At 45.0% G+C, this 26664-nt stretch overlaps 1 protein-coding gene across 1 annotated transcript; it reads left to right on the top strand.

Moving 5' to 3' along the window:
• The first annotated feature begins 1986 nt into the window (after nucleotides 1-1986).
• On the top strand, nucleotides 1987-26618 carry LOC147894918 (pentatricopeptide repeat-containing protein At2g03380, mitochondrial-like). The gene is made up of 4 exons (XM_087383689.1): nucleotides 1987-2128; nucleotides 2212-2291; nucleotides 2415-2537; nucleotides 22807-26618. Exons 1-4 carry the CDS (start codon nucleotides 2023-2025, stop codon nucleotides 25006-25008), a joined length of 2511 nt encoding a protein of 836 aa, XP_087239815.1. The 5' UTR covers nucleotides 1987-2022; the 3' UTR covers nucleotides 25009-26618.
• Nucleotides 26619-26664: the final 46 nt, after the last annotated feature.

The raw sequence follows: 26664 nt of genomic DNA, 5'->3' as shown, positions 1-26664 counted from the left end.
TATGAGAGAGAGATACATAGAGAGAAAAAGAAATATAGATATTTACCCTATGTGAGAGAGATCCATTGAGATATCTCCTTAGTGAGGTTTTTTATTCATTGAGATAAAGATGTTGAGTGTCAATTAGGCGCCTCAATAGCTACTGTGACTCAGAGGACTCCTATCCATCAACTGGCATGCTCAGTCAACTAAGCAATTACACACAGCGAGCTAGCCCTACAACTGGCTTCTACAACCTACAATAGACGATTGGCAACAAAGAAAGAAAGACGACCTTCATGCTCTACTCCTCAGTGGTCACCTTCATCTCCAATCCACACTCAAAGCTCCTCTTGCTTGCTTCCTTCTCCTTCGTCTTCCTCTACTCCACACCTTCCCTCCTTACATAGCCCGAGTTGTTTCTCCTTCTTATCTCCCTTCTCCTTCAGCCTGAAATCTCAAGCCTCCAAGATGCTTCAAGCTAGGGAAATGGCCAGCAAAGGATTGCAAAATGTCCACAACAGCGGTAGCTCCCAAATTTCCACAATTGATGCCATGTCACAACACTGGCTTCATAAGCTACCACAACTTCTACACAGCCAGCTCATCTCCACGATTCACCCAAAGTGAGCCTCTCCAGTAGTGCTACGTGTCTACACCTCCGCGTCTCCAATGATTCTTTGAACTTGGACTCCTTCAACATGCTAGTAGTCGAGCTGGCTAGCCTCAACAACTGGTATGTGTTGTCCTTCCCATAGCCTAGCATCTCCAACGACTCATCAACGGCTACCACAAAAGAACAACTCTATCTTTAACAGCTTGTCTCCTCCACCATAGCCCATGACCAACCACCGTCACATTAACACAGAGATGAGCTGTGAGCACCTATGCCATATTTGCGACTCCAACATGATGGCCTCAATGACTTTGATAGATAACATCCACAAAGCACCCACTTTACAAAATCTTCCAAAGATTCTGACAAAATCTGAGAAGAATATGAGGAGTCTCACCACTTAACATGTGGCACTCTTGGAACCAACCCCAAGAGATAGGTTACCTCAATCACTTGGTCTCCATGCTGCCACGTGGCAGCCTTATCTGAAGGGCCATGTGGCACCCTATCCTTGGCAACCATGTCATCACTCAGCCTATCCTACCACATCATCTTATCCACATGTGTGACAGTCATAGCCACATCATCAGCGACTAGCTCCTTGCCACATCAACTGCTACATCTTGTGCCACATCATCTACACCATTTGCCATGTGTCACCTACCACCTCAACAGATCTAGTCAGTAGCCAGATCATCAATTGCCCAGTCAGCATGCCACATCATGTCAAATGCCACTTCATCAGTCCACCTTAACATGCAGTGCCATATAGGCACACTTTGTAATTGGCATGTGACCTCAGTCTGCCACATCACCACGTTACCATCATCATTTTGGACCACTCATTGGACAAAGTATGTCTCAAAATTCAAACGAGTGTAACTTTTGATCCAGGTGGAATTTGGAGGTGATCCAAAAACAAAAATGATCACCAAATCGCGCTCTATGTGGTAAGCACCTCAAATCTACAGTTTGACTTTTTAATAGGTTAGACACATTAAATCCTCTTCATCAAAACTACCTCTTGATCCATTGCAGCGAATCAAGATAAAAATATTTTGTTGCATTTGACGCTTCGATGTGTAGTCTAGCTGTAGACCAACACAGTCATAGAGGAGATTCAACTCCACCAAGCCAAGTAAGCCATTTTCTTTCAATATCAAGGTCAGGGCAGACCTTCAAATTTCAGGGCCGGAGGATGTTTGCCAAAAATGTGTTTGTCTGAGGGTGAACACGGTGTACAAAGGGGTGGTGGACACGGGTGGAACATCAAAATCCTGGTGCTGATTTTGGTAGTAGTCATAAGAAATTCATGCGACATGTCATACTTAATAGGGGCTTCATCTCATGCTTCATCTCATTTGATGCTTGTTAGTTTAGAGAGGAAGCCTACAAATCTTCTTTGAAGTCCTAGATGCATCTGAAAAATGGCAGTCGCCACGCACAGTCTTTGCGTCTGTCGTAGCGATCTCTTCTCCGATCGTCGTTTGTATCTCCACAGCAGCTGCCAATCTTTCCGCAGCTTTCGATTTTGTGAGTTCTTATGTTTTCTAGCCCCTCCTGTTGGAAAATTCTGTTTCTTACACTTACTCGCTGATTCTTTATCCGCTTTTCAGGCCACGACGGGAGGTCGGAACGTGTGTGGCAAGATTACTCTCCGAATTGCTTTCGCGGGTGTTCTGACAGTATGGATAAGGTGGTTGCATTAGCCAGTCAGCTTCTCCTTCGGCTGCCTCTTTCAGATCAATGCCATTTCTCGTCTTGCTGGGAAGATGATTTCAGCGAGTTGACTGTCGAAATTAAAATGGCTTTCGTACAGGAAGAATTACATTCCTCGGATTTGTGTGAGAGAAGTATGAATGGGGGACCCTTGATCCGTAAGTCTGAGATGGCACTAAATGACGTGGAGATCGACTGCCTTTCTTACCGCTCGCGATATGCGGTATGTGGTATGCGGCAACTGTCGTTTCGCTATAAGTTTTTGATAAGAGGAGGATAGGCAAGAGGTCAGTTTTTGTACCATGCATAGTGGACATGAAGTCTGTAACACGGTGTGCTGTGTCTGCCCTTGTAAAGATATGTGGGAGTGCTGCGTATTGCGGTCATTAGATATACTGTTGCTGGTCTAGATGAGGTAGGAAGCGTGTCATGGAATACTGGGGCCTGGACGCAGAAGACAACGTACCCAAGTGCACCATGAGAACGGAAACCGGTATAAATGCTTAACGGGAAAGTGTAGATTGTCTTCTCGATACTAAGTAGAAAGTCAATCTGACTCGCGCAGAGGTGGAGGTTTGGAGAACGAAACAGAGAGTACGGCAACCTCTGTTCATTTCCAGCCGAGAATATAGCCTTCTCTCTATCCAAAGTATCTCCATTCATATTTCAAGAATGCATATAAGACCTGGAATGAAAGTATATTATAGTCTACGAAAGTCCGAAAGGTCTATAAGACTACAGAAACCAGAATCAGAGTTCAAATGTCAGTTAAGAAATGAGGGTCCATCCTAGTGCCTTAGAAGACTAATGTATTACATAATTCATGGACAAAGTGTCTCCACATCTACGTTGGTGTCTTAGCACATTTGAAATCCTTAATGAGAAAGAAAGAAAGAAAGAAAGAAAGAAAGTCTATTAACGTCCACGGAAGACCTGTTAGAAACTCACTGTGCCCTCCTGTGAGCCCCCGATTTGAGGGGACAAGGGGCAGTGAGAGGTAGGAGGGCTGGGGAGAGAGAGAGAGACTCAGGCCGGCATCATAGGCAACCAGCACACGGGCTGGTTGCAGCCTGCAACAGCAGGTACAACGGGGCTTTAGGCCTCACATGGGGGCTCCTGCAGCAGTGCACACTGGCTGCACAGGGCACCCTTATATAGGGGCCTGTGGCAGGCCAAGTCGGCCCAACCAAGGCCACCAACCAGGGCCAACCCTGGTCGGTTTTCTAGGGCCCATGTGGTCGGCCACCAGACAGGGTACCGACCCTGCTGGTCGGTCAACTCAAGGGGCCTGGGCAGTGCCTATAAACGGCCTAGGGGCCTGTGGCAGGCCAAGTCGGCCCAACCAGGGCCACCAACCAGGGCCAACCCTGGTCGGTTTTCTAGGGCCCATGTGATCGGCCACCAGACAGGGTACTGACCCTGCTGGTCGGTTAACTCAAGGGGCCTGGGCAGTGCCTATAAATGGCCTACTCCTCCATTCATTCCAGCATCCAGTGCAAGATTGAAAGCCCCTCTCCAAGGATGTGTTCAGCACTCAGATCTGGAGCAGTTGCTGAGAGAGAGAGTCCATCAATATTCTCCAGCACTTTGCTGTGTTTTGTACTACTCCCTTGGAGCTATTTTTCTGCCCACCATCTGGTGGATGAGTATACTCTCTTTCTCTCTCCATCCATATTTATTTCTGTGAGAGTGTTTATTGCATCTGTGATCATCTATCTGAGTTGAGTGTGTGTAAGAGTTGGAGAGATCTTGGCTGGAGGTTTGAGTGATTCATTCCCTCTTGTTTTCTAACATGGTATCATAGCCATAGGCTCTCAACTCTTCTTCATCAAAGCACTCTCTGAAGGAAGGAGTCCCTTGGCAGAAAGGCGATTCTGTTTTCAGCTCAGGCTAGCACGGGAGGTCAGTACATCTTTTTTGCTTCAGTTTTTCAGTTTGCTATTCACCGAGATGGATCAGCGTTCAGAAGCCTCTACACCCACTGCTCGTCCTTCCTCCTTCTCCAGTCATCTTCCTTCTTCATTTATTCCCAATTTTGGTGAAGCTGGAAAGCTCGATGGGACGAACTATTCAATTTGGAAAGTCAAGATCCGAAGCCATCTGTTGGCACGGAAGCTGTGGAAGATAGTGATTGGGACCGAGGAGAAGCCGGAGGACATTGTGGACAAAAGAAGTGAGGTTTTATTTGAAGCAGATGCGGATGAACTCAGTGCATGGGAGGAGAGGGATGCTCAAGCCTTAGCAGTGCTAATTGGCATGACAGCAGATGCTGTGATTCCTCATATCCAGTTGGCAGAGACGCCTTCAGAGGTGTGGGTCATACTGAAGGAGCTGTGTGAAACCGATAATACAGCCCGTATCATTACTCTTCAGCATCAGCTTTATAATCTTGATTGAATGAGGGTGATAATGTGCATGACCATCTGACAAAGGTGAAAGTCGTGCGGGACCAGCTCGCAGCGGTTGGTCAAAAGGTGGACTCGAGTCAGTTGGCGTTGCTCACACTCCACAAGTTGCCACGGTGTTTTAAAAGTTTTGTGACTACGGTCACTGCGGGTCAACGGACTAAGCCAATCACCTTTGAGGAGCTTAGCCCACTCCTACTTCAGGAGGAGGCTCGAGAGAAACTCTTTACGCAAACCGACAAGAAGGCATTAGTGGCCAAAGACAAGCCTGGAAAAGGCAAGCCAAAGGAGTTCAAGAAGTCAGAGGACGTTGATCGAAAGAAGAAAATGAAGTGCTATTACTGTGACAAGCTTGGCCACTTCGCCAAAGAATGCCGAAAGAAGAAAGCGGATTAGAAGCGGAAGAGAGAAGCCAGGAACAAAGAAGAGCCTAAGAATGATTCTGTCAATGTGACGACTGGACAGTTGTTTTTAATCAATGAACATTGTTCAGCGTATGCAGTCAGTGAAGGAAAAGAGGGTTGGTATGTTGACAGTGGTGCTTCGAAGCACATGTCTAACAGAAAGACTTGGTTCAAAACCATGGAAAGTATACACTCGGATTCCAAAGCTTCTGCTGGGGATAGCCGGATGTGTCCTGTGAAGGGCATCAGTAGCGTTCCTTTCATTACATTACGGGTGAGAAGAAGGATATCTCTGGAGTACCTTATCTATCCAACCTTTGCAAGAACTTACTATCTGTAAGCCAGATGGACAAAAACAACATGGCAGTTCTCTTTCAAGATGGCAAGGTCACCGTGACATTCAAAGCAAATGGACAGATGGTGGCTCAACGAGTTGAAGAGAACGGACTGTACCGCCTCAGTGCAATGTTGGTTCATGAAGACATCGGAAAGTCCAAACTTTGGCATGAGCGCTTCGGTCACGCCAGGTATGGAATTTTGGCTGAAATGTCAAAGTCGAAGATGGTGGATGGACTTCCACCAATTACAGGCAAGGATGGTGTCTGTAGGGCTTGTTTAGAAGGCAAGTAGCATAGGGATAAGTTCCCACAAGAGGCCTCGTTTCGGGCTAGCAAACCACTAGAGTTGGTTCATGCCGACATTTGTGGCCCAATGTCTACAGCATCGTGGGCAGGATCTAGGTACTTACTTCTCTTTGTGGATGATTTCAGTAGAATGACTTGGGTGTATTGCTTGGCCAAAAAGTACAGGCTTTCGAGAAGTTCAAGGATTGGAAGGTCAGATTTGAAAAGGAGACAGGGGAGGATGTCAAGACGTTCTGTACAGACAGGGGGGGAGAATTAACCTCAAATGAGTTCAACATATTTTGTCGCAAGCATGGGATCAAGCGACACTTATCAGTCGGGATGTTGTCTTCGAGGAAAAGGAACCTGAACCCCAGGAGGAGCCTCAGATTGAGGAGAAGGAGATTATTCAACCCCCGAACCCACCTTGCCCCAGGTTGACCATCCAAGAGGTAGCGAAATCGGAAGCTGATGTTCCACAAGGTACTGAGGAAGAGCAGGATGTTCCAGAAGCAGTTCTAGTTCCTCCTCCCACTGAGAAGCAGAAGAGGTTGCCCCAATGGTACCTACGGACATTGGAAGACTCTCGGGGCACCTAAATACCTTGAGAGTGCTCACAACGGAAGCAAGAACAGAAGAGGGAGAGAGAGAGAGACAGAGAGCCACACAAGTTTTGGTGGGTGCAGAACCACCCTAATCTTCTTTTTCTTTCATTTATATATGTGTTTGAGTATTGTACATAATCGCGGTAAAGGCACAGTGACCTTTAACCCCCACAACCTCCCACTTAAAGGACAATGTGCCTTTAAGGGAGAACAACTAGTGAGCATACTATCTAGTGCCCATCAATACACGACAATACTCAAATCGTTGACTAGGTAGACTCTTCGTCAGCATATCTGCAGGGTTATCATCTGTATGAACCTCGACAAGCTCTATGCGCTTGTGCTCGAGTACCTCCCTGATGAAATGGTACCTGACCTCAATGTGTTTGGTCTTTGCATGAAAGACCGGATTCTGTGCTAGCTGAATAGCACTCATGGAATCACTATGCAATGTTGGTACACCTGTATGAATCCCCAAATCTCCCACTAGCCGATCAAGCCAGTAGCTATCATAGCATACATAAGACTCCCGACTGCTGATGCATAAGGAACCTTGGCCATCATGGCCCTTTCCTCATCTGATTTGGGACTATTTGTATGACTTAGTTTCACATATGGAGGCAATGGAGTACTTACTGCCTTCCCCCCCTCCATATTGAAACGCTATAATACTTTTGTAACATACTCTTTTTGTGAAAGCCAAAGGAGTTTCCTACTCCGATCACGCGTGATGTGCATACCAAGAATATGACCTGTAAGTCCCAAATCCTTCATATTAAAGGTCTCATGCAACTTGGCCTTTAATGCATCTAGCTCATAAGTATTCTTGCTAGCCAATGGCATATCATCCACATATAGTGCCAGGATTATCAGGCTATTATCCTTAGCTCTTTTAGTGTAGAGGCAGTGATCAATTTCACTCCTTCTAAAACCCTGGGACCGAATGAAAGCATCAAACTTCTGATACCATTCTCTAGGCACTTGCTTAAGACCATAAAGACTCTTCTTCAGCTTGCAAACTAAATGCTCTTTGCTCTTTTCTTCAAAGCCTTCCGGCTGCACCATGTAAATTTCCTCATGCAAATCCCCATGCAAGAAAGCTGTCTTGACATCCATCTGCATAAGCTTCATATCCTCGGATGCCACTAGTCCAAGCATGCATCTAAGTGTGGTCATCTTCACAACCGGAGAGAATATCTCATCAAAGTCCACACCCTTCTCTTGCTTGAACCCTTTAGCGACCAAACGGGCCTTGTACCTAGACACATCATCACCTGTGACCTTCATTTTGTAGACCCATTTACATGGCAATGCTTTCTTTCCATGTGGCAAAGAAACCAAGTCCCAAGTCTTATTCTTCACATGTGAACTCATCTCTGATTGCATAGCATACTCCCACTTGCGTGGATCCTCGTGCATCATAGCCTCTCTGTAGCAAGAAGGCTCCCCGCAATTAGTAAGCATCACATAGTCTACCCCTGGAACAAACTTATCAAGCGGTCTAGACACTGTAGATGATCTTCTTAAGGGCATTTCAGCTTGCTGTCCCACTTGCATATCAACCACATTTGGCTCATCATTTCCACCAATAGATGATTCATCATCTACCCTTGATTGTATACCTGTGGGAGTACTGGTACCATTTCTTGCACATTTGGTTTATCAACATATGCAGGTGGATTCACATCCTGGAAAGTGATTCTCCTCATTTCCACATCCCTCATGGGTGCCTTATGCATCTTCTTCTAATTGAAGACCACATCATGGCTGCGTATGATCTTCTTTACTTCTGGATCCCAGAGACGATAGCCCATCTCTCCACTTTCACCATAACCCAGAAAGATGCATTTCTTAGACTTCGGATCTAGCTTCTTTCAAAGCTCTTTTGGCACATGTGCATATGCCTCACACCCAAATATACGCAAATGAGAGTAAGAAGGCTTCTTGCTACTCCATGCCTCTTCAGGAATACCACCATCCAAACTCTTACTAGGTGATCTATTGATCACATGCACTGCAGTCTTCATTGCCTCAGCCCAAAAACCACCAAAAAGACTTGCATTGGAAAGCAAGCATTGCAACCTTTCTTGAATGGTACGGTTCATCTTTTCTGCAACTGGATTTTGCTCTGGAGTACGAGGGGATGTGAGCTCCCTCTTAATCCCACGTGTATCATAGAAATGCTGAAAGTCATGAGAGAGATACTCTCCACCATTGTCAGTCCGTAGGCATTTAAGCGTTCTACCTGACTGATTCTCAACCAAGGCCAGCCATTTCTGAAATACCTGGAACACATCACTCTTTCGAGCTATAGCATAAGCCCACACTTTCCTAGTTGCATCATCAATGAATGTCACATAGTATTCAGCCCCGCCTAATGACCGTGTAGGCATGGGACCACATACGTCTGAATGCACCAAATCAAGCTTTTCAAACTCTTTCTTTCCCCTTCTTTTATGGGCTGATTTAGTGTGCTTCCCATAGAGACAGTGCTGACAAAATTCAAAATCAGAGAAACTCAAATGCGGTACATAACCCAAATGGCATAAGAGTTTCATTCCATTTTGGCTCATGTGCCCCAACCTGCAATGCCACAAAGAAGTGCTTGGCTGCTCGGTTATTGCAACAACATGATCAAATACCCCTGATACATGTAAGGGATACAAAGTCCCACACTTGGCACCCCTGGCCAAAAGCATAGAGCCCTTCTGAATTTTTCAACTCTGAAAGCCAAAAGTGGTGTGAAAACCAGCATTATCTAGCTGACCCACTGAAATAAGACTCTTGGTCAACTTAGGCACATGTCTCACATGTTTCAAAACAAATGCAGACCCATTTGCAAAAGAAAACTTTATGTCACCTGCTCCGACTATGTCACATGCATAGTCATTTCCAAGATGCACACAACCTGTGTTTCCACTGTCATAAGTGGAGAACCATTCCCTATGGGGAGTAACATGGAATGAAGCACCATAATCCAAAATCCAATCCTGGGAATATGCATCATCTGAAGTGGTAAGCAACTCTGCAGATAAACTAGACATGAAGAGAACGTCATTGTCACTATCACATGGCCCTTCTTGCCACAGTGGTAACACTCAATGTTCCGCGCCCTGGATTTGCTACGAGGCTTCCCTCTTTCTTGGGACTTCCCCCTGAATTGTGATCTGTCCCTTTGCACATTTAAGGCTGCATCTTGCTTGTTGCCATCCATAGACTTCCGTCTAATCTCCTCGGCCAACAAGCTACCCACAACATCATCAAATTTCAGTACTCCACCAGGTGTAGAGTTACTGACAGCTGTACGGAAGGTATCCCATGAGGATGGCAATGAACATACTATTGCCTTAGTCTCCGCATTAAAATTCATCTTCTGAGCCTGAAGCTGGCTGAAAATAATATTGAATTCATTCAAGTGAGAAGCAATGGAGACCCCTTCCTTCATCTGCAGCTCAAACAAGCTTCTGCCGTATTAGCGGACATGCCACCTTGTGAAGTTTTCGTCCAAGTTGCGGCCTGCTGGTATTGCGATATTTCTTTCTATCTTAAATGGTGTGTTGCCCTATCAGCTAGATTTAGATTTAGATGCTCGTTTGGGAGAGACAAAAATGAAATCGTTTAGACTTTGCAAGCAGTTGTAGCTTGAATGAAGAGATTTGGACTACTTTTTGATTAGCCTTCTCCTTTAGTGCTAGCCTTCGTCATGGCTGAGTTTTCCCTTCACCTCCGGAGTGCCGATAGAAACTCAGTACAAAGACTTTGTATAAATGGGTGCTCAAGTATGTGTGGGTGTGTGGATTTGTATGTGTGAGATCATACTTTTATACTATGGTCTACACCCACTGTTGGGCGCTGATGACGTGAGTGGGGATGTCATAGTAGCTAGTCCCTGCTATGTGTGATGGAGTTTATGGTTTCAATCTTATGAGTGACTCTTGTGAGATTGAAACTGCACTATGTTGTGTTTTTAGAGGATGAGTTTGGGAATGTTCCTGGATTCATCTAGGTATATGCTTCTGCCGTATTAGCGGACATGCAAATTTCACCTTGTGAAGTTTTCGTCCAAGTTGCGGCCTGCTGGTATTGCGATATTTCTTTCTATATTAAATGGTGCATTGCCCTATCAGCTAGATTTAGATTTAGATTCTCGTTTGGGAGAGACTAAAATGAAATTGTTTAGACTTCACAAGCAGTTGTAGCTGGAATGAAGAGATTTGGACTACTTTTTGATTAGCCTTCTCCTTTAGTGCTAGCCTTCGTCATGGCTGAGTTTTCCCTTCACCTCCGGAGTGCCGACAGAAACTCAGTACGAAGACTTTGTATAAATGGGTGCTCAAGTATATGTGGGTGTGTGGATTTGTATGTGTGAGAGTATACTTTTATACTATGGTCTACACCCACTGTTGGGCGCTGATGACGTGAGTGGGGATGCCATAGTAGCTAGTCCCTGCTATGCGTGATGGAGTTTATGGTTTTCAATCTTATGAGTGACTCTTGTGAGATTGGAACTGCACTATGTTGTGTTTTTAGAGGATGAGTTTGGGAATGTTCCTGGATTCATCTAGGTATATAGACTGTGAGATTTGAGTTGGTCTAGGTTCATCATCATCATCGACATCATGACCCTTGTCAACCGTCCAATCAATGTTAGGCATGGCTGCTTTGACATGTGCTATAGTGTCACGGAAAGAGTCCTCTTCTTTATACATCCTTCAGGAAGTCCCCCTATTTGTATCTTCAAGGCATTATCACGTCTAGCTGCGTGTTCTTTAGTCTCTTCCTCAATGTCAGCTTTATTTACTTTGGTATCAAACTCCACAACTTCCTTCTTAGCGGTCTGTACTTCAGTATGAACTAGATCTTTGACTGTAGAGACTAGCTGGGGGGTAGGGGGTGAAGCCTTGCAAGACTTTACAGCCTCATCAATTACTGCCTGCTTGCTAGGTCTTTTAAGAACCTGAATTCTAGCTATTGCATCTGCCAGTTGTATCTTTAACTCTGTTACTTGCTGCTATAGATAAAAAATCTGCTTATGGTGCCCAATTATGGGTCGATCCAGACCTCCTCGTACGTATGAGTGAGCATACGGAGAGGGTGTCTTGGCTTTGGCATATCGGGCCTGTGCAGACGGAGAGGGTGTCATCGCTGCAACTAGGCATATCGGGCCTTGCTGGCTGAGGCTGCTGGGGTTGAGGGAGGGGATTTCGAGGAGAGGAGAGGCCATTCCTTGGTGGCCATGTCTGTTGCTACCTCGGGCTAAACTAACCCCCCGGTTGGGCCAGGGGTTCAGCCCAGCTAGGGGGTAGGGGCCTCCCAGAACTATAGGCCAATGCAACCTGTTAGGTGTATGGGAGATGTACGGAGGTTTGACGGGGATGTACAACAAACTGTACGAAAGCTGTACGGACGATGAGTAGGGCTGTATGGACGATGGGTTGTGAGGCATGGACAAAATTAGTAGATCTCCCTCCCGACAAGCATGTCATTGGTACCCGGTGGGTCTACAAATTAAAAAGGAAATTTGATGGCAGCATAGATCGATACAAAGCCCATCTTGTTGCAAAAGGGTATGCCCAACAACAAGGCATTGACTTTGAGGAGACATTTGCTCCCACATCTAGGATTTCAACCATTAGATGTGTCATTGCAATTGCAGCCCATCATCATTGGCAAGTGCACCAACTTGACATCAAGACTGCTTTTCTTCATGGGGATCTGCAGGAAGAAGTCTATGTCACACAACCTTCTGGCTTTGAGGTTGTTAATTCTGAAAATAAGGTATGCCGGCTTAGAAAAGCCCTTTATGGTTTGAAGCAGGCCCCCAGGGCATGGTATGCCAAAATTCATGCACACTTACTATCCCTTGGTTTTCAGAATAGTCCCACAGAACCCACTCTTTATGTCCATGGGAGTGGATCTGATTTTTTAGTGCTGATTTTATATGTGGATGATATGCTAGATACTCAGCAAATTGCAGCTTTCAAGGCTGATTTGCAGCAGATTTTTGACATGTCAGACATGGGACAGCTCCATTATTATTTGGGCATTCAGTTTGCTCATGTTGAGGGGGGTATCATGATGTCTCAGTCCAAGTATATTGGACAGCTCCTTGATCGTTTTCAGTTTGAGGATTGCAAGCCAATCTCTACTCCAGTGGACCTTGGCTTCAAATTCTCAGCTCATGATGGGAGCCCACCATGTGATATCACTCTTTATCAGTAGGCTGTTGGATGCCTTATTTGTTTATAGGCTGTTGGATGCCTTATTTGTTTATGTCACACCAGACCTGACTTACGTATGCAGTATCTCAGCTCAGCAGATTCATGCACATGCCTAGTTCACAACATTGGCAAGCAGTGAAGAGAGTCTTCAGATATCTCAGAGGCACTCAGGATTTAGCCCTCTTCTATGGTAATCAGGGTTCACTTACCGTGCATGCTTACACGGATAGTGACTGGGCAGGATGTTTCGACACCAGAGTGTCACATACTGGCAATTGTTTTTTGCTTGGCAATTCATGAATCTCTTGGCTCAGCAAGAAGTGACCAACAATTGCCACATCTAGCTGTGAGGCTGAGTACAGGGCAGCTTTCACTGCTATAGTAGAGTGTGTTTGGCTTTGACAGTTACTTACAGATCTTGGTATTGGCCAGACATCCTCCACTATTGTCTACACTGACAGCGAGAGTGCTTTGGCCATTGCGCGTAACCGAGTGTTTTATGCGCGTACCAAGCATATTGAAGTTCACTATCATTATGTTCGGGAGCGGTTGTCAACAGGAGACATAGAGTAGTCCAATCTTCCCACAAGGACAACATAGCAGATATGTTTACAAAGGCACTTCCTCGTCCCAAGTTCGAAGTCTTCTGACAAGCTTTACACTCGGTTCCCTTTGTTACATGATCTGACATCCCTTGTACATTCATAGGTGGTTATATCCTTTTGGATGAACATGTGCCACCATGACCAAAAAATACTAGGTATTTTCAGACGTTTCCAGAGTACTTCAGCCCATCCCAATGAGGGGAGTTTGTAGGCCATCTCCTGGTGGTTCTAGTGATGCCCTATAGGCCATGGTATGTGCCTTGTAGGCATAAATATAGGCACTTGTAGTGTTAGTGCCTTTCAGGCGACATAGGACACTTAGTCCTATGTGACACCTAGGACACTTAGTCCTAGGTCTAGGTACAAGTACTTTGTACTCTCTATTTTTCATTATCCTAGTTGACATGACGGCTGATTATCATGGACTCTTTGTATTCTCTCTTTTGCCTATCGATCCTATAGACCTTTTGCTGTCCATATCTTGGTATCTTTCAACTTTGGTTTGGCAAAGATTTGCCAATCTATCCTCTCGTGCCTTGAATGTGATTATGGAGCAATTTGCAACAGCAACATGAGCTGTCAGCGGCCTCTCTTCTCGTCTATTGCAGCCACCTTTCCCGCTCTAGCATGTAGCCATAGCCTCTACTTGCTTTGCTATCCAATTCATAACTTCCTAATCCTCTTTGGACGAAGCAGTGGGGCTAGAATACAAACCGAGGTCACTCAACTAGAGGACTGCAGAGATCTTTAATGGGGTGTCCCTTGTCTTGCCATCTCAGACTCCAGGCAAAAAATGTATCCTTGGCTAAGCAAACAAAGGGACAAATATGCATGGCTTGTGTTAGAAGTAATGCCACTTCATGCATCATCCCTTGGTGCATGATGATGGGTGCTAGTCAGTCTAGTGGCTAGAAAGTCTCCCCTAGAGAGAGTTAGAAACATGACATTGTGAGGAGTCAATAGTGGTGCCAATTTGCTCTAGTGATTGAGGGAGGCCTTTCAATGGTGGTTTATAAACAAAATGAGCATTGTTATCCTTAAATGTCTAGATACTGAAAGAACTAGACAATAAATTAGCACATGTGAAGAGTTGGTAGTAGATTGGACATTTTGGGATGAAGTGGACTTTGACCTCAGACAAACCTTTGTAGCTTTTGGGAAAGATGCCAAGCAATAGCCTAACAATCCTAGCCAAATCCTTAGCTTGACTAATTGCTAAGAGTTTGTTTGACGATGTTCATTGTCGTGATGTTATCTTGTATTGAATCCCCTCATCCATGCTCATGCTGTGCAGCTCCATCTTGAGGTCTAGAATCCTAGTATCATTTTTCACCTCGTACATATTCTTCAATATGGTCCACGTGGCAAGGGAAGGGTACACCAACTGGATGTGCGGGGGCACCAAATCGTTAGTGGTGCCAATTATAATGACCAGGACTTCTGCATCATGCGTCACCCAATTCTTTATTGCTATAGGCTTTGTTGATCTCGCGACCAAGTGGCTCCACACCTTCATCTCCCACAAAGGATAATTTGTCCCATCCAATTCGCCCGTTTCCCCAAAATTTGGAATTGGATATCTTACAGCCATGATTATGAAATGAAAAGAGATACAGTAGAAACGTTGTACACTTGTCTGAATCTGAGTCACCCTCCTTCTCGAAAGGGCACTGATCCTTCAGATGCGGAAGCTGAGTCCGAAGCTTGAATCAAGCCCATCCTTTCCCAAGGTCCTTGCCTTCCAGCTTTAACCACTTGTAATTTTCCGTCAAGGCTCTGATACCATGTTAGAGAACACAAACAGAGGGTATGCACAGTGGAGTTAAGGTTATGGAGCCCAGGAACTCAAATAGAGGTGTATTTCAATCTCAAACTTCTTTCCTTAATGTGTACTTAGCATAGATGTGCAGCAACAATGCACAATAGAGAGATGTAGAACAAGCATATATATATTTCTGCCCTATGTGGACACAACACAAAAAACTATGTCTAGTGTGCCACCCTGGCAATCCCCCTTGATCCCAATTTTCTTGCTGCCCTTGAGGGCTGCCAATGGTGAAGACCTGTGAACTCCTTTGTATCATGCACTCAACCTCTTCCCTTGCTGCACCAAGTCCTACTGGACGGCACCTTGAAGCTGACTGGAAGTGCTCCAAAATCTGCTCATAGCGAATGAACCCTGGGGGGCTCCCTTTTATAGGTCTAAAGAGGGCCCAAAAAAGCCGACTGGTCAAGCCCAAAATAGCTGACCCAGGCAGCCCTAATCTGGGTCTGTAAATTCAGCCCCACCTGGCCATGTGGCAGCCAGCCACTGGCCCAGGCTGTTCTGCCCTGTCTTGGGATCTCTTCCAGGCCCATTCCTGGCCCGATTTCCTTGCAGACTCCATGCAGATCTGCTCCTGGTACCAGAGGTGTCCCGGGTGTGTTCCAGCTCCTTTTCCAGGCCGTACCAAAGCTGAACACCTTCCAGACCATACCATGTGGCATCACACCTGTTCCAGGCAGTTTCCCATGCATTGCTGCATCTTTGAATCAGTTGCAGATCTGTCCAGGCAGCCAGGTACATTTTCTGAATGTGCTGCCCACATGGCAGCCCATGTGCTGACCATGTGGCAGTCCTATTTCTTGTTTGTACTTTGATTGCTTGCTGCCCACATGACAGCCCAATGCTATCCATGTGGCAGCCTTGCCTTCTTAGTTTGGTCTGCCTATTTCACCTCTAACCTACCCTGGTCCACCTCCCCCATGCTCTCGCGCTCACAGATGGGGAGGTGAGCATACTGCAGCATCTACATCAACAGTACCCCATACATGGAGTGTCCTTGCAACCGAGTCCCAGTTTGCACAAACCCACTTGGTTTGTTATCTTTGGCATCCTCATAGTTCAAGGCTATGGAAATCGCATCATCTATGTTGCCATGTCTACTACTGAAGCAGAATACATGGCGGTCGCTACAGCTATTTTAGATGGTCTATGGATAAAAGGCATGCTTCACAAACTAGGTTTTCCTTTAAAGAGCTCCTTTCTACTACACAGCGACAACCAGTCGTGCATTGCTATTGCACAAAACATCTGTCAAAGTGATCGAACAAAACACATTGATCTAAAGTTTCATTTCGTAAAAGATCATGTCGATCGTGGCACAATTTAATTGAAATATGTACCTACCATTGGGATGATCGCTGATGTGTTCACAAAAGCTTTTCGAGCTCCACAACATTGGAAATGTTGTCAGGAAATTGGCCTCATGAAGCCATAGGATAAACTCTAAACACTCAATTGGAGTTAAGGGGGGGTCTTAAAATAATTAACCCTAAATTGAGTGTGTTAGGATAATCGTCATGAGGCGCACATGTTTAAGCCTTCATGCACGTCGGTTCTAGCTGCAAAACTAACTATCACATTCTATATGAACGCCCTCTCTCTCTGAATAACATAGTTCGTCTTTCTCCTTTCGTCGAGATCATCCTCAGCTCGCTCCTTTCTCTCCTCAATCGCATGCATGCTTTTCACCTCTGTCTTCATTCTTCTCATCGCCCAATTTTGGACTACCTTTTGATTAGCCTTCTCCTTTAGTGCTAGCTTTCATCATGGCTGAGTCTGCCCTTCACCTCCGGAGTGCCGACAGAAACTCAGTACGAAGACTTTGTATAAATGGATGCTCAAGTATGTGTGGATGTGTGGATTTGTATGTGTGAGAGCATATTTTTATACTATGGTCTACACCCACTGTTGGGCGCTGACGTCGTCAGTGGGGATGTCATAGTAGCTAGTCCCTGCTATGCATGATGGAGTTTATGGTTTTCAACCTTGTGAGTGACTATCATGAGATTGAAACTGCACTATGTTGTGTTTTTAGAGGATGAGTTTGGGAATGTTCCTGGATTCATCTAGGTATATGCTTCTGCCGTATTAGCGGACATGCAAATTTCACCTTGTGAAGTTTTCGTCCAAGTTGCGGCCTGCTGGTATTGTGATAATTCTTTCTATCTTAAATGGTGCGTTGCCCTATCAGCTAGATTTAGATTTAGATGCTCGTTGGGAAGAGACTAAAACGAAAATGTTTAGACTACACAAGCAGTTGTAGCTTGAATGAAGAGACTTTGGACTACCTTCTGATTAGCCTTCTCCTTTAGTGCTAGCTTTCATCATGGCTGAGTTTGCCCTTTACCTCCGGAGTGCCGACAGAACCTCAGTACGAAGACTTTGTATAAATGGATGCTCAAGTATGTGTGGGTGTGTGGATTTGTATGTGTGAGAGCATATTTTTATACTATGGTCTACACCCACTGTTGGGCGCTGATGACGTCAGTGGGGATGTCATAGTAGCTAGTCCCTGCTATGCATGATGGAGTTTATGGTTTTCAACCTTGTGAGTGACTATCATGAGATTGAAACTGCACTATGTTGTGTTTTTAGAGGATGAGTTTGGGAATGTTCCTGCATTCATCTAGGTATATGCTTCTGCCGTATTAGCGGACATGCAAATTTCACCTTGTGAAGTTTTCGTCCAAGTTGCGGCCTACTGGTATTGTGATAATTCTTTCTATCTTAAATGGTGCGTTGCCCTGTCAGCTAGATTTAGATTTAGATGCTTGTTGGGAAGAGACTAAAATGAAATGTTTAGACTTCACAAGCAGTTGTAGCTTGAATGAAGAGATTTTGGACTACCTTTTGATTAGCCTTCTCCTTTAGTGCTAGCCTTCATCATGGCTGAGTCTGCCCTTCACCTCCGGAGTGCCGACAGAAACTCAGTACGAAGACTTTGTATAAATGGATGCTCAAGTATGTGTGGGTGTGTGGATTTGTATGTGTGAGAGCATATTTTTATACTATGGTCTACACCCACTGTTGGGCGTTGATGATGTCAGTGGGGATGTCATAGTAGCTAGTCCCTGCTATGCATGATGGAGTTTATGGTTTTCAACCTTGTGAGTGACTATCATGAGATTGAAACTGCACTATGTTGTGTTTTTAGAGGATGAGTTTGGGAATGTTCCTGGATTCATCTAGGTATATTCATCTAGGTATTAGCGGACATGCAAATTTCACCTTGTGAAGTTTTCGTCCAAGTTGCGGCCTGCTGGTATTGTGATAATTCTTTCTATCTTAAATGGTGCGTTGCCCTATCAGCTAGATTTAGATTTAGATGCTCGTTGGGGAGAGACTAAAATGAAAATGTTTGGACTTCATAAGCAGTTGTAGCTTGAATGAAGAGATTTTGGACTACCTTTTGATTAGCCTTCTCCTTTAGTGCTAGCCTTCATCATGGCTGAGTCTGCCCTTCACCTCCGGAGTGCCAACAGAAACTCAGTACGAAGACTTTGTATAAATGGATGCTCAAGTATGTGTGGGTGTGTGGATTTGTATGTGTGAGAGCATATTTTTATACTATGGTCTACACCCACTGTTGGGCGTTGATGACGTCAGTGGGGATGTCATAGTAGCTAGTCCCTGCTATGCATGATGGAGTTTATGGTTTTCAACCTTGTGAGTGACTATCATGAGATTAAAACTGCACTATGTTGTGTTTTTAGAGGATGAGTTTGGGAATATTCCTGGATTCATCTAGGTATATACTCACATGCACTCTTGGAAACTGTGGTACTATTGTCTGCATGACTGTGGTGAGGGAAAGCTGGAATGTACATGCCTCCTTTGATAGTGCGATAATAAAAATCTGCCACCCTCCTTGAATCTGCAACTGTGGATGGGAATGTCTCCTAAAGAGCCTGCGTGATGCCGGGAGTTGCAGAAACTATAGCTCTCTCTAAGAAACTCCGAGAGAGATGGAACTGTGGTAAGGAGTTGAGTGGCGTCTGGCACTGCAGAGCACCCCTCCAAGGAGGAGATTGTAGTGGATGCTCTTTGAGGCAATGGAGGAGCTGTGGGCACCCCTCTAATGACTCAATTGAATGGGATGCTGCCTGAAAGAACTGTGCGAACACCTTGTGTACCATGAATGATTGGTATGCCTCTGGAAAGAAGCGAGAGATGATTGGCATAGCTTCATCGTGACGAGATACAGGGACTGAGCATGTCTCCCTAAGGTACTGAGGAAGTACTAAGGCTGATGAGCACAGCTCTAATGAATCAACCTAACTACTATTATCACCAAGGGAACTGCTGGTGTAGACATTGGTCACTACTATTGCTGGTGGCTCGCGATCTGATGTAGAGGACTTTGTATGACTAACCTCCTAGAGTGAAGGACACGTAATGGGAAGGCCTCGTCAACCTCTTTACTGACTGATATTGCAATTGTCGCCTCCCTACAGAATTGAGAAAGGGGAGTTCCTCACGGAATGTCGAGGAATCACAACCTCCATACTGGTGATAGCTATACCTGACTCCAGTTATGAGGGTACTCCATCTTGCTAGGCTTGAAACTGGTCTGGCAAACTCTTGAGATGCCCTCTCCTCTTGAGCATCACAGCCAGCGGGATTGGAAACTAAGCCCCCTAGTCCAGAACACTCTTGATGAGAAGGTGAAATGTGAGTCGTGCTGACTAAAACTGATGCAGCCAACTGAGCTTCTAGGGTGGAAGGCCCATAGGAACTGATCAGAGCTGATGAAGAGGCATGATGGGTGCAGACCCATCACACCTATCTACTGCATCTGGGGTGTCTCCTTGGGTGGAAGCCCTAAGAGAACTAATTGTGGGGAATAGACAGCTCCGTTCGGGTGGTGGACCCAAGAGACTCATCTATGGCAACTACTGATGGGTCTGAGATATCTCCAAGGATGGAAGACCCATCACTCATAGCCGTGAAAACCATCTGCTCCCGTGCTAAAGCTGATCCAACTGACTGAGTTGTCGGGTGGAAGACCCAAAGGATCTAACTTGACATAATAAAGCTAAGACCCATTCGACATAACTGCAAGAACTGGCTGATCTTCTCCGGTGGAAACTTGAAGAGAATAAGCTGTTGAAGCTAGATGATCCCTGTGGGTGGTAGACCCAAGAGTCTCATCATCTAGACGTTTGAGGTTAGCTGGCCCCAAGTATGGAAGACCCCTGAGAGCACATTGTGGAAATGGCTGCACTACCCCCATGGGTGGAAGACCCTAAGGCACTGCATGTAGCTACTGTGGAAATTGAATGGTCCCCTGGATTGGTAGACCCAAGGGAAACCATTGAATAGTCCTTTGAACTTTGCTGAAAGACAGAAGACTCTTGAGCAGATAAAGGACTTCCTACTGATGAACGGTCTGTGGGTACTGCGGATGAGAGGAACTGGGAGCAAGCCATGAGAAACTACTAGTGATATGCTCTTGGTCTCGCCTATGTTGGACCTCATATTATATATGCTGCCAAGTTGTCACGTTGTCCGGATCGATGTGCGGCCACCTCAAGGCATTCCCGTTCCAACAGAAGGCGAAAACGGTCCAATGTCGTTGAAGTCAGAACTGGCCGACCATCCAGTCGGCTGGTTGGCTGGTGGTCGGGCTGTTTTCCCAGCCTTAGGGGCCGACTAGGAGGGGGTTGAGGCTGCCTATAAAAGGCACCTCCCGCAGTCCACTTTCTATGCATTTTGCTTATCAAAGCATGCCGAATCTGATGTGATTTGCTGACCAGGCAGCCAGTTCTCACTGCCACTTGGGCTTGACCCTGGTGCATATGACAGAAACAAGTATCCCGAGTGAAATCCTCTTTCATTTTATATCAAGATAGATGTCTGCTTGCGATCACATGAAGCTGAAGCCAGTTTCGAAGGTCTGAAAGTGCTTTGACAGATGCTCCAGAGTTGATACACTTAAAACTTTTCAAGGCTGTATGTGGCACAGGCACATTTCAATGACAAAGGATTGGGAGTCGTATGTAGGCAAAGGATGGAGTGATAGCCTTAAAGCAGAAAATTGATGAAAAGGAGGGCAATTACTATGTGTACAAGCATGAAATGCTGGCAATCCTACATGCCCTGAATAGTGGTGTCAATATGTATGTGCTAAGGTCAAGACCCACCATAGGACTCTGAAGAGTTTTTTCTATCATCAAAACAGAAGAGGTGGTCGGCTTTTGTGCAGTCCCATCATATTGAGTACAAGAGGGGAAGATAAAATATGGTCGTAGGTGCCTTGTCAAAGATGGGATGATAGATGTTATCTGCCATCCTTAGTAGCTACGAGCGTTGGGTGCATGCTATTCATGAAGATTATGCCATTACACTGTAACAGCATGTTTGTGATATATGCATGACCATCCTTTCTTGTTGTGAAATCGATTCCTTCTTGCTAGGATCTGTCTGTTTTTTGTGGATATTTTCTCTTCTTTTGTTGATCACATGCATACTGCCTCTTTTTCTGTTGGTCATGGTTTTATTTTGTGCATTTGTGCTCTATTTTCCACAGTTTTTAGTACTTTACTTGCTTGGTAGGTTTTTGAGATGCTGCTTTTAATGTCGCTATTGACCTAGAGCTCCACTAACCTTTCTTCTAATGAGATGTTTGACTCAATGAATGTGACTTATTAAACCTTGATTTTTAGAAAATCAAAGTTGCTGTCAACGACCTTGCAACAATCACCTATATGTGCTGCAAAGTTTCAAACCATTGCGCAAGGCTTTATTTTTTGGTAATTTTCCCTCGTACTTTACAGGAGTGCCTTGAGCGCTTTGATGAACCTGACTGCACCCAGGTCCTCTACCTGCAGGAGGTTTTGGCATTCTGTGCATGTGGCCGATACAAGTCCTTCTTGGCACAGGTGCCCTCACAGATGCTATTGAACGAGAAACTTGAGCTTCTTAATGTCTTTGACAGCCTTTAGAGCGTGGGCTCTCACAATCAAGAGGTTGTCTGAGCTGTATGCGAAGGCCAGCAAACGGTAGAGCAGGTTGAATATTTGAGGCATATTATGGGATGATAGGATCAAGTGGATCCCTTTGGGATGAAATTCATGGGGGAGTCGCAGCAGCCACGTAAGAACCGCAAGAGAGTCCCCTCATGACCGATGGAACAAGGATCCGTGATATGTGGGGACTTGCCTGAGCATCTTTTAATGGCTTTGAAGGCCTTGAGAGCTTGGGTTCTCACATGTGAAAAGTTACATTATGCTAAGGCCAGCATAAAGCTGATACAGCTGGCTCTCACACATAAAAGGTTGTATCAGCTTTATGCTAAGGCCAGAAAAGGCACTTTAGATCAAAAGGGACACCGCTCGATGTGAAATGCACGAGGGAGCATCCCCTAAAGAAGTTCAGGAGTCCCTTTATGACTAGTAAAGCAGGTGATCCATGCTATGTGGGGGCTTGCCAATTCCACAATATACACAAACGCATGGACAGGAATTGCACTAGGTGTCAGGACTTCTCTTTTTCACTGGTGACTATAGATTAAATAAAATAGTTTTTGGGTACATAAACAGAAACCTTTTGGCATATATGCCGAAATACCTCTCAGAAACACCAGAAATTGCACATTTTAGGCAGGTATGGTACCTCTTGAGACTATTGACATAACAACAGGGAAACTACCTCTTAGATCACAGACAATATGTAAATACCTTATTATTATGTGTGAGAAGTTTTTTAGATCAAATGCAGCACCAACAGGTAGTAAAGATTATCCCAATTTCAGTTTGGAGCAACAAATGGATGAGGCGCTACTTCTGACTTTTGCGTTCAACAGGGCAGTTGTAGCTCGGTAGACCACTATGCTGGCCTTTTGCAGCACTGTGGGAGAGTGAAAGCCCTTTCTGAGGGCAAACGGGTTCATGGCTGTATCATTGACAGTGGATATGTTTCAAACGTATTTTTGGGGAACACTCTTGTTGAAATGTATGCTAAGTGTGGGAGTCTGTTGGATTCATGCCAAGTATTTGAAAAGATGCCTACACACAATGTTTTTTCATGGACTGCAATAATCTCGGCATATGCCAAACAAGGTCACAGTGAAAATGCTTTTGCCCTCTATGTGCAAATGCGAAGAGCATGTGTAGCACCTGATAAAGTTTTGTTTGCTGTTCTTCTTAAGGCATGTACTGGCATGGTCTCATTAGACCAGGGCATGTGTGTCCATGCTCACATTATTGAAAGCGGGTTTGAATCTGATTCATTTGTGGGGAATACCCTTGTTGACATGTATACGAAATTCTGGAGCTTAGAGCATGCACAGCATGCTTTTAGCAAAATTTGTGAGCCAAACGTTGTCTCATGGAATGCACTAATCAAAGGGTATGCGCAGCAAGGGCTTGGTAATGAGGCTCTAGGACTATACCAAAGAATGCAAGGTGAAGGTGTCAATCCAGATGAAATCACCTTTCTTGGCATCCTTAAAGCATGCACCAGTTTGGCAGACTTGGATAGAGGCAGGGAAATACATTCCAATCTCATCAGAAGTGGCTTAGAGTTGGGCTTCTTTGTGGGGAGTAGTCTTGTTGACATGTATGCAAAATGTGGAAATATCGAACATGCAGTCAAGATCTTTGAGAAGATGGGTGAACGAAATGTGGTCTCGTGGACGGCAATGATTGCAGGTTATGCACAACTAGGCTTTTGGGATGAGGCCATAACACTGTTCCAGCAAATGCAAAAAGAAAAAGCCAAGCCAAATGAGGTAACCTTTGCAAGTGTGCTGAAAGCATGCACTGGTATTATGTCGCTGGAAAATGGCAGGGAGGTCCATGCAAACATAGTTAGAAGTGGCTTTGACGTGGATGTATTCATAGGTGGCACTCTTGTTGACATGTATGCAAAATGTGGAAGTATGGAGGATGCATGGGAAGTGTTCAACACATTGCAAGATCGTGATGTGGTCACGTGGAACTCAATGCTTGCAGGATGTGCTCAACATGGGCTTGGTGAGGAAGCTCTTAAACTATTTGAGAAAATGCAAACAGAAGGTGTGAAGCCAGGGGAGATCACTTTTCTGAGTGTTCTGAAAGTGTGTACCTTCCTGGAAGCTCTGGATCAGGGTAACGAAATACATGGTCAAATTGTCGAAACCGGCCTTGAGTTGGATGTGTTTGTTGCAAGCACTCTTGTTGACATGTATGCAAAATGTGGCAGCATAGAGGATGCACGTGAAGTTTTTGACAGCATGTGCCAACGAGATGTTGTGTCATGGAATGCGATGATCACAGGATATGCCCTGCAAGGGCCCAGTGAAGATGCTCTGACACTATTTGACCAAATGCAACGGAATAATGTGAAGCCAGACAAATCAACTTATGTAAATGTTCTCAAAGCATGTGCCAACCTTGCAGCCCTGGAACAAGGTAGGAAGATCTATACCCATATTAAGAAGAGTGGCTTAGTATCTGATGTGTTCGTGGAGAGCACCCTTGTCGACATGTTTGCGAAATGCGGGAGTTTAGAGGATGCACAAGAAGTGTTCAATGACATGTGTGAACATGATGTTGTCTCTTGGACTGCAGTGATTACAGCACATGCACAGCAGGGTTTTGGAAAAGAGGCCATTGCACTGTTTGAACAAATGCAACAGGAAGGCGTGCAGCCAAATGAGGTTACCTTTGTCGGTGTTCTGAATGGATGCAGCCATGCAGGTCTAGTAGATGAAGGGTTCCATTACTTCAATTCCATGAGACATCCTTATGGCATCACACCAAATATGAGCCACTATGCCTGCATGGTTGATCTTCTTGGCCGTGCAGGGCACCTTCACGATGCAGTTAATTTTATCAAGGAAATGCCATTAGAACCTAATGAGGCAGTCTGGATGTCCTTGCTTGGTGTTTGCAGAACCTTTGATGATGTGGCAGTAGCAAAGCATGCTGTAGAGCAAGTTCTCGAGTTAAATCCCCAGAGTGCATCTGCCTATGTGCTGTTATCAAATATATATGCTGAAGCTGGGATAATAAGGAAAATATGAGAAATATAGATGGATGGAAGAAGCGTGTAAAAGGTGCTCGAGCTCACAATAGGGGATACATTGCACCTGTAGACATCCCCACGCAGTTAAGAATTATGCAGGTTATCAGACCAGATGAAGGAAGTGGGGTATGTCCCTGACACCCAATTTGTATTGCATGATATAGAACATATTTTGTGGTACTACATTGAAAAGTTGGTCATTGGTCTTGGGCGTATTAGTACCTCAAGGATGCGTTGTGCTCATGGCAGGAAATTGTGCTGCATGGTTTGAATGTGGAATATGCTTATGGCAGTAAGGTTCCATCGCAAGCTTGAGAGGAGCAGCCATCTGCAGTGATGGGGAGAATCTCTCCTTTGGGTTCAACTTGACTGCAACCCTTCCAATATGTCACAAACAAAAGTGGGCCACCGATTGCTTTGATTGCTGAGCAAAGGAATGTGCTTAGTGTTTCATGTGAAGTGTATTGTGTGTCCATCTTCAGTGTTTCAGCTTTTGTCCACAGACTGCAGTGTTCACAGCCTTACTTTACGACACTGCAGAAAACATCTGATCAATTTCTTGAATCCATGGTGTCTTAATGCTGCAGTTCACTGTCTCTCTATATGATGCCAATTACAAGGTGGAAAGTTCTTTATTCTAGGTTGAACTTTGAGCCAAGAGGACAGGAAGATACTCTGGCATTGAGGGAGTTCATCGATGATAATCAGATTTGAATGGATACCCATATGGATGGAAACTGATGGAATACTAGTAACCATGGAAGAAGCATATAAATACCAGAGAGGGTCGTTCTGCTTGCATAATAACTTTCCTCCATGATTCTAGCAGCGCTGACATGGATATACTATAACTTTTGTTAACACATGAAAGGCACTGTTGAACCCCCAAAATGAAGGGGTCCAACAATGAGGCGAGGCAAATGAAGGATGAACCGAGCCGTGGCCCAAAGTCCAAATCTTATGGACCACAGTAGAGTTCCTGGAACGATGGAGACAGTGCACCGAGTATGTCACAGCGCGATTCCGCCAACAGTATTGGCAAGAATTCACACTAAAATCTCAAGGTGTATCTTCACCAATGGTTTGGCTACATCAGTGGCAAGATGTTTGGCACAGGAAATATACCAAGCCTAAAGAAGGGAGTATCTAAAGGATCCATAATAAGTTGTGTTGGGGTGTGGTTGTAATGCAGGAAGAGAGTTGCCATTGTGGAGGGGTCGATGAGTTGGTGTTGTGTTGCTGCTGCTACAGAGGGACGCAGAGTGCATAGTGGGTTGCAAGGTGTGTTCATAAGTGAGTGGAGAGAGCTTGGACTGGTGTGTGGAGAGAAGACAAAGGCATGGGTATGTGACTGCGGCAATGCCGCTTGTACTGCATCTTGCAGTTGAGCAATCAAGTATACTTTTCTTCTCCAAATTACTCTAAGCCGTTTGGCAATGTATTCTCAGTGCACTTGTGTTTGAATTTGCATTCACAATCTGCACAAGGGGTTATGAGCACAGTGAATCCACGGAGTGTTGCAGCAAGTACTACGGAATTTGTGTCAAACAATAGCACTAAGTGGTGGTATATGAATAAATGCACTGCCAATCGGTGTCAAGAGAAGAGGAAGGCTAACTCAAAGCTGAGTATGTTTGTCAAGCGAGCATTGTTA

Source organism: Dipteris shenzhenensis, chromosome 13 (assembly GCF_047967505.1).
Source record: "Dipteris shenzhenensis isolate YYH24624 ecotype China chromosome 13, Dip_SZ_1.0, whole genome shotgun sequence".
NCBI classification, from domain to species: Eukaryota; Viridiplantae; Streptophyta; class Polypodiopsida; order Gleicheniales; family Dipteridaceae; genus Dipteris; species Dipteris shenzhenensis.
This window is presented reverse-complemented; position numbering and strand designations above follow the sequence as displayed.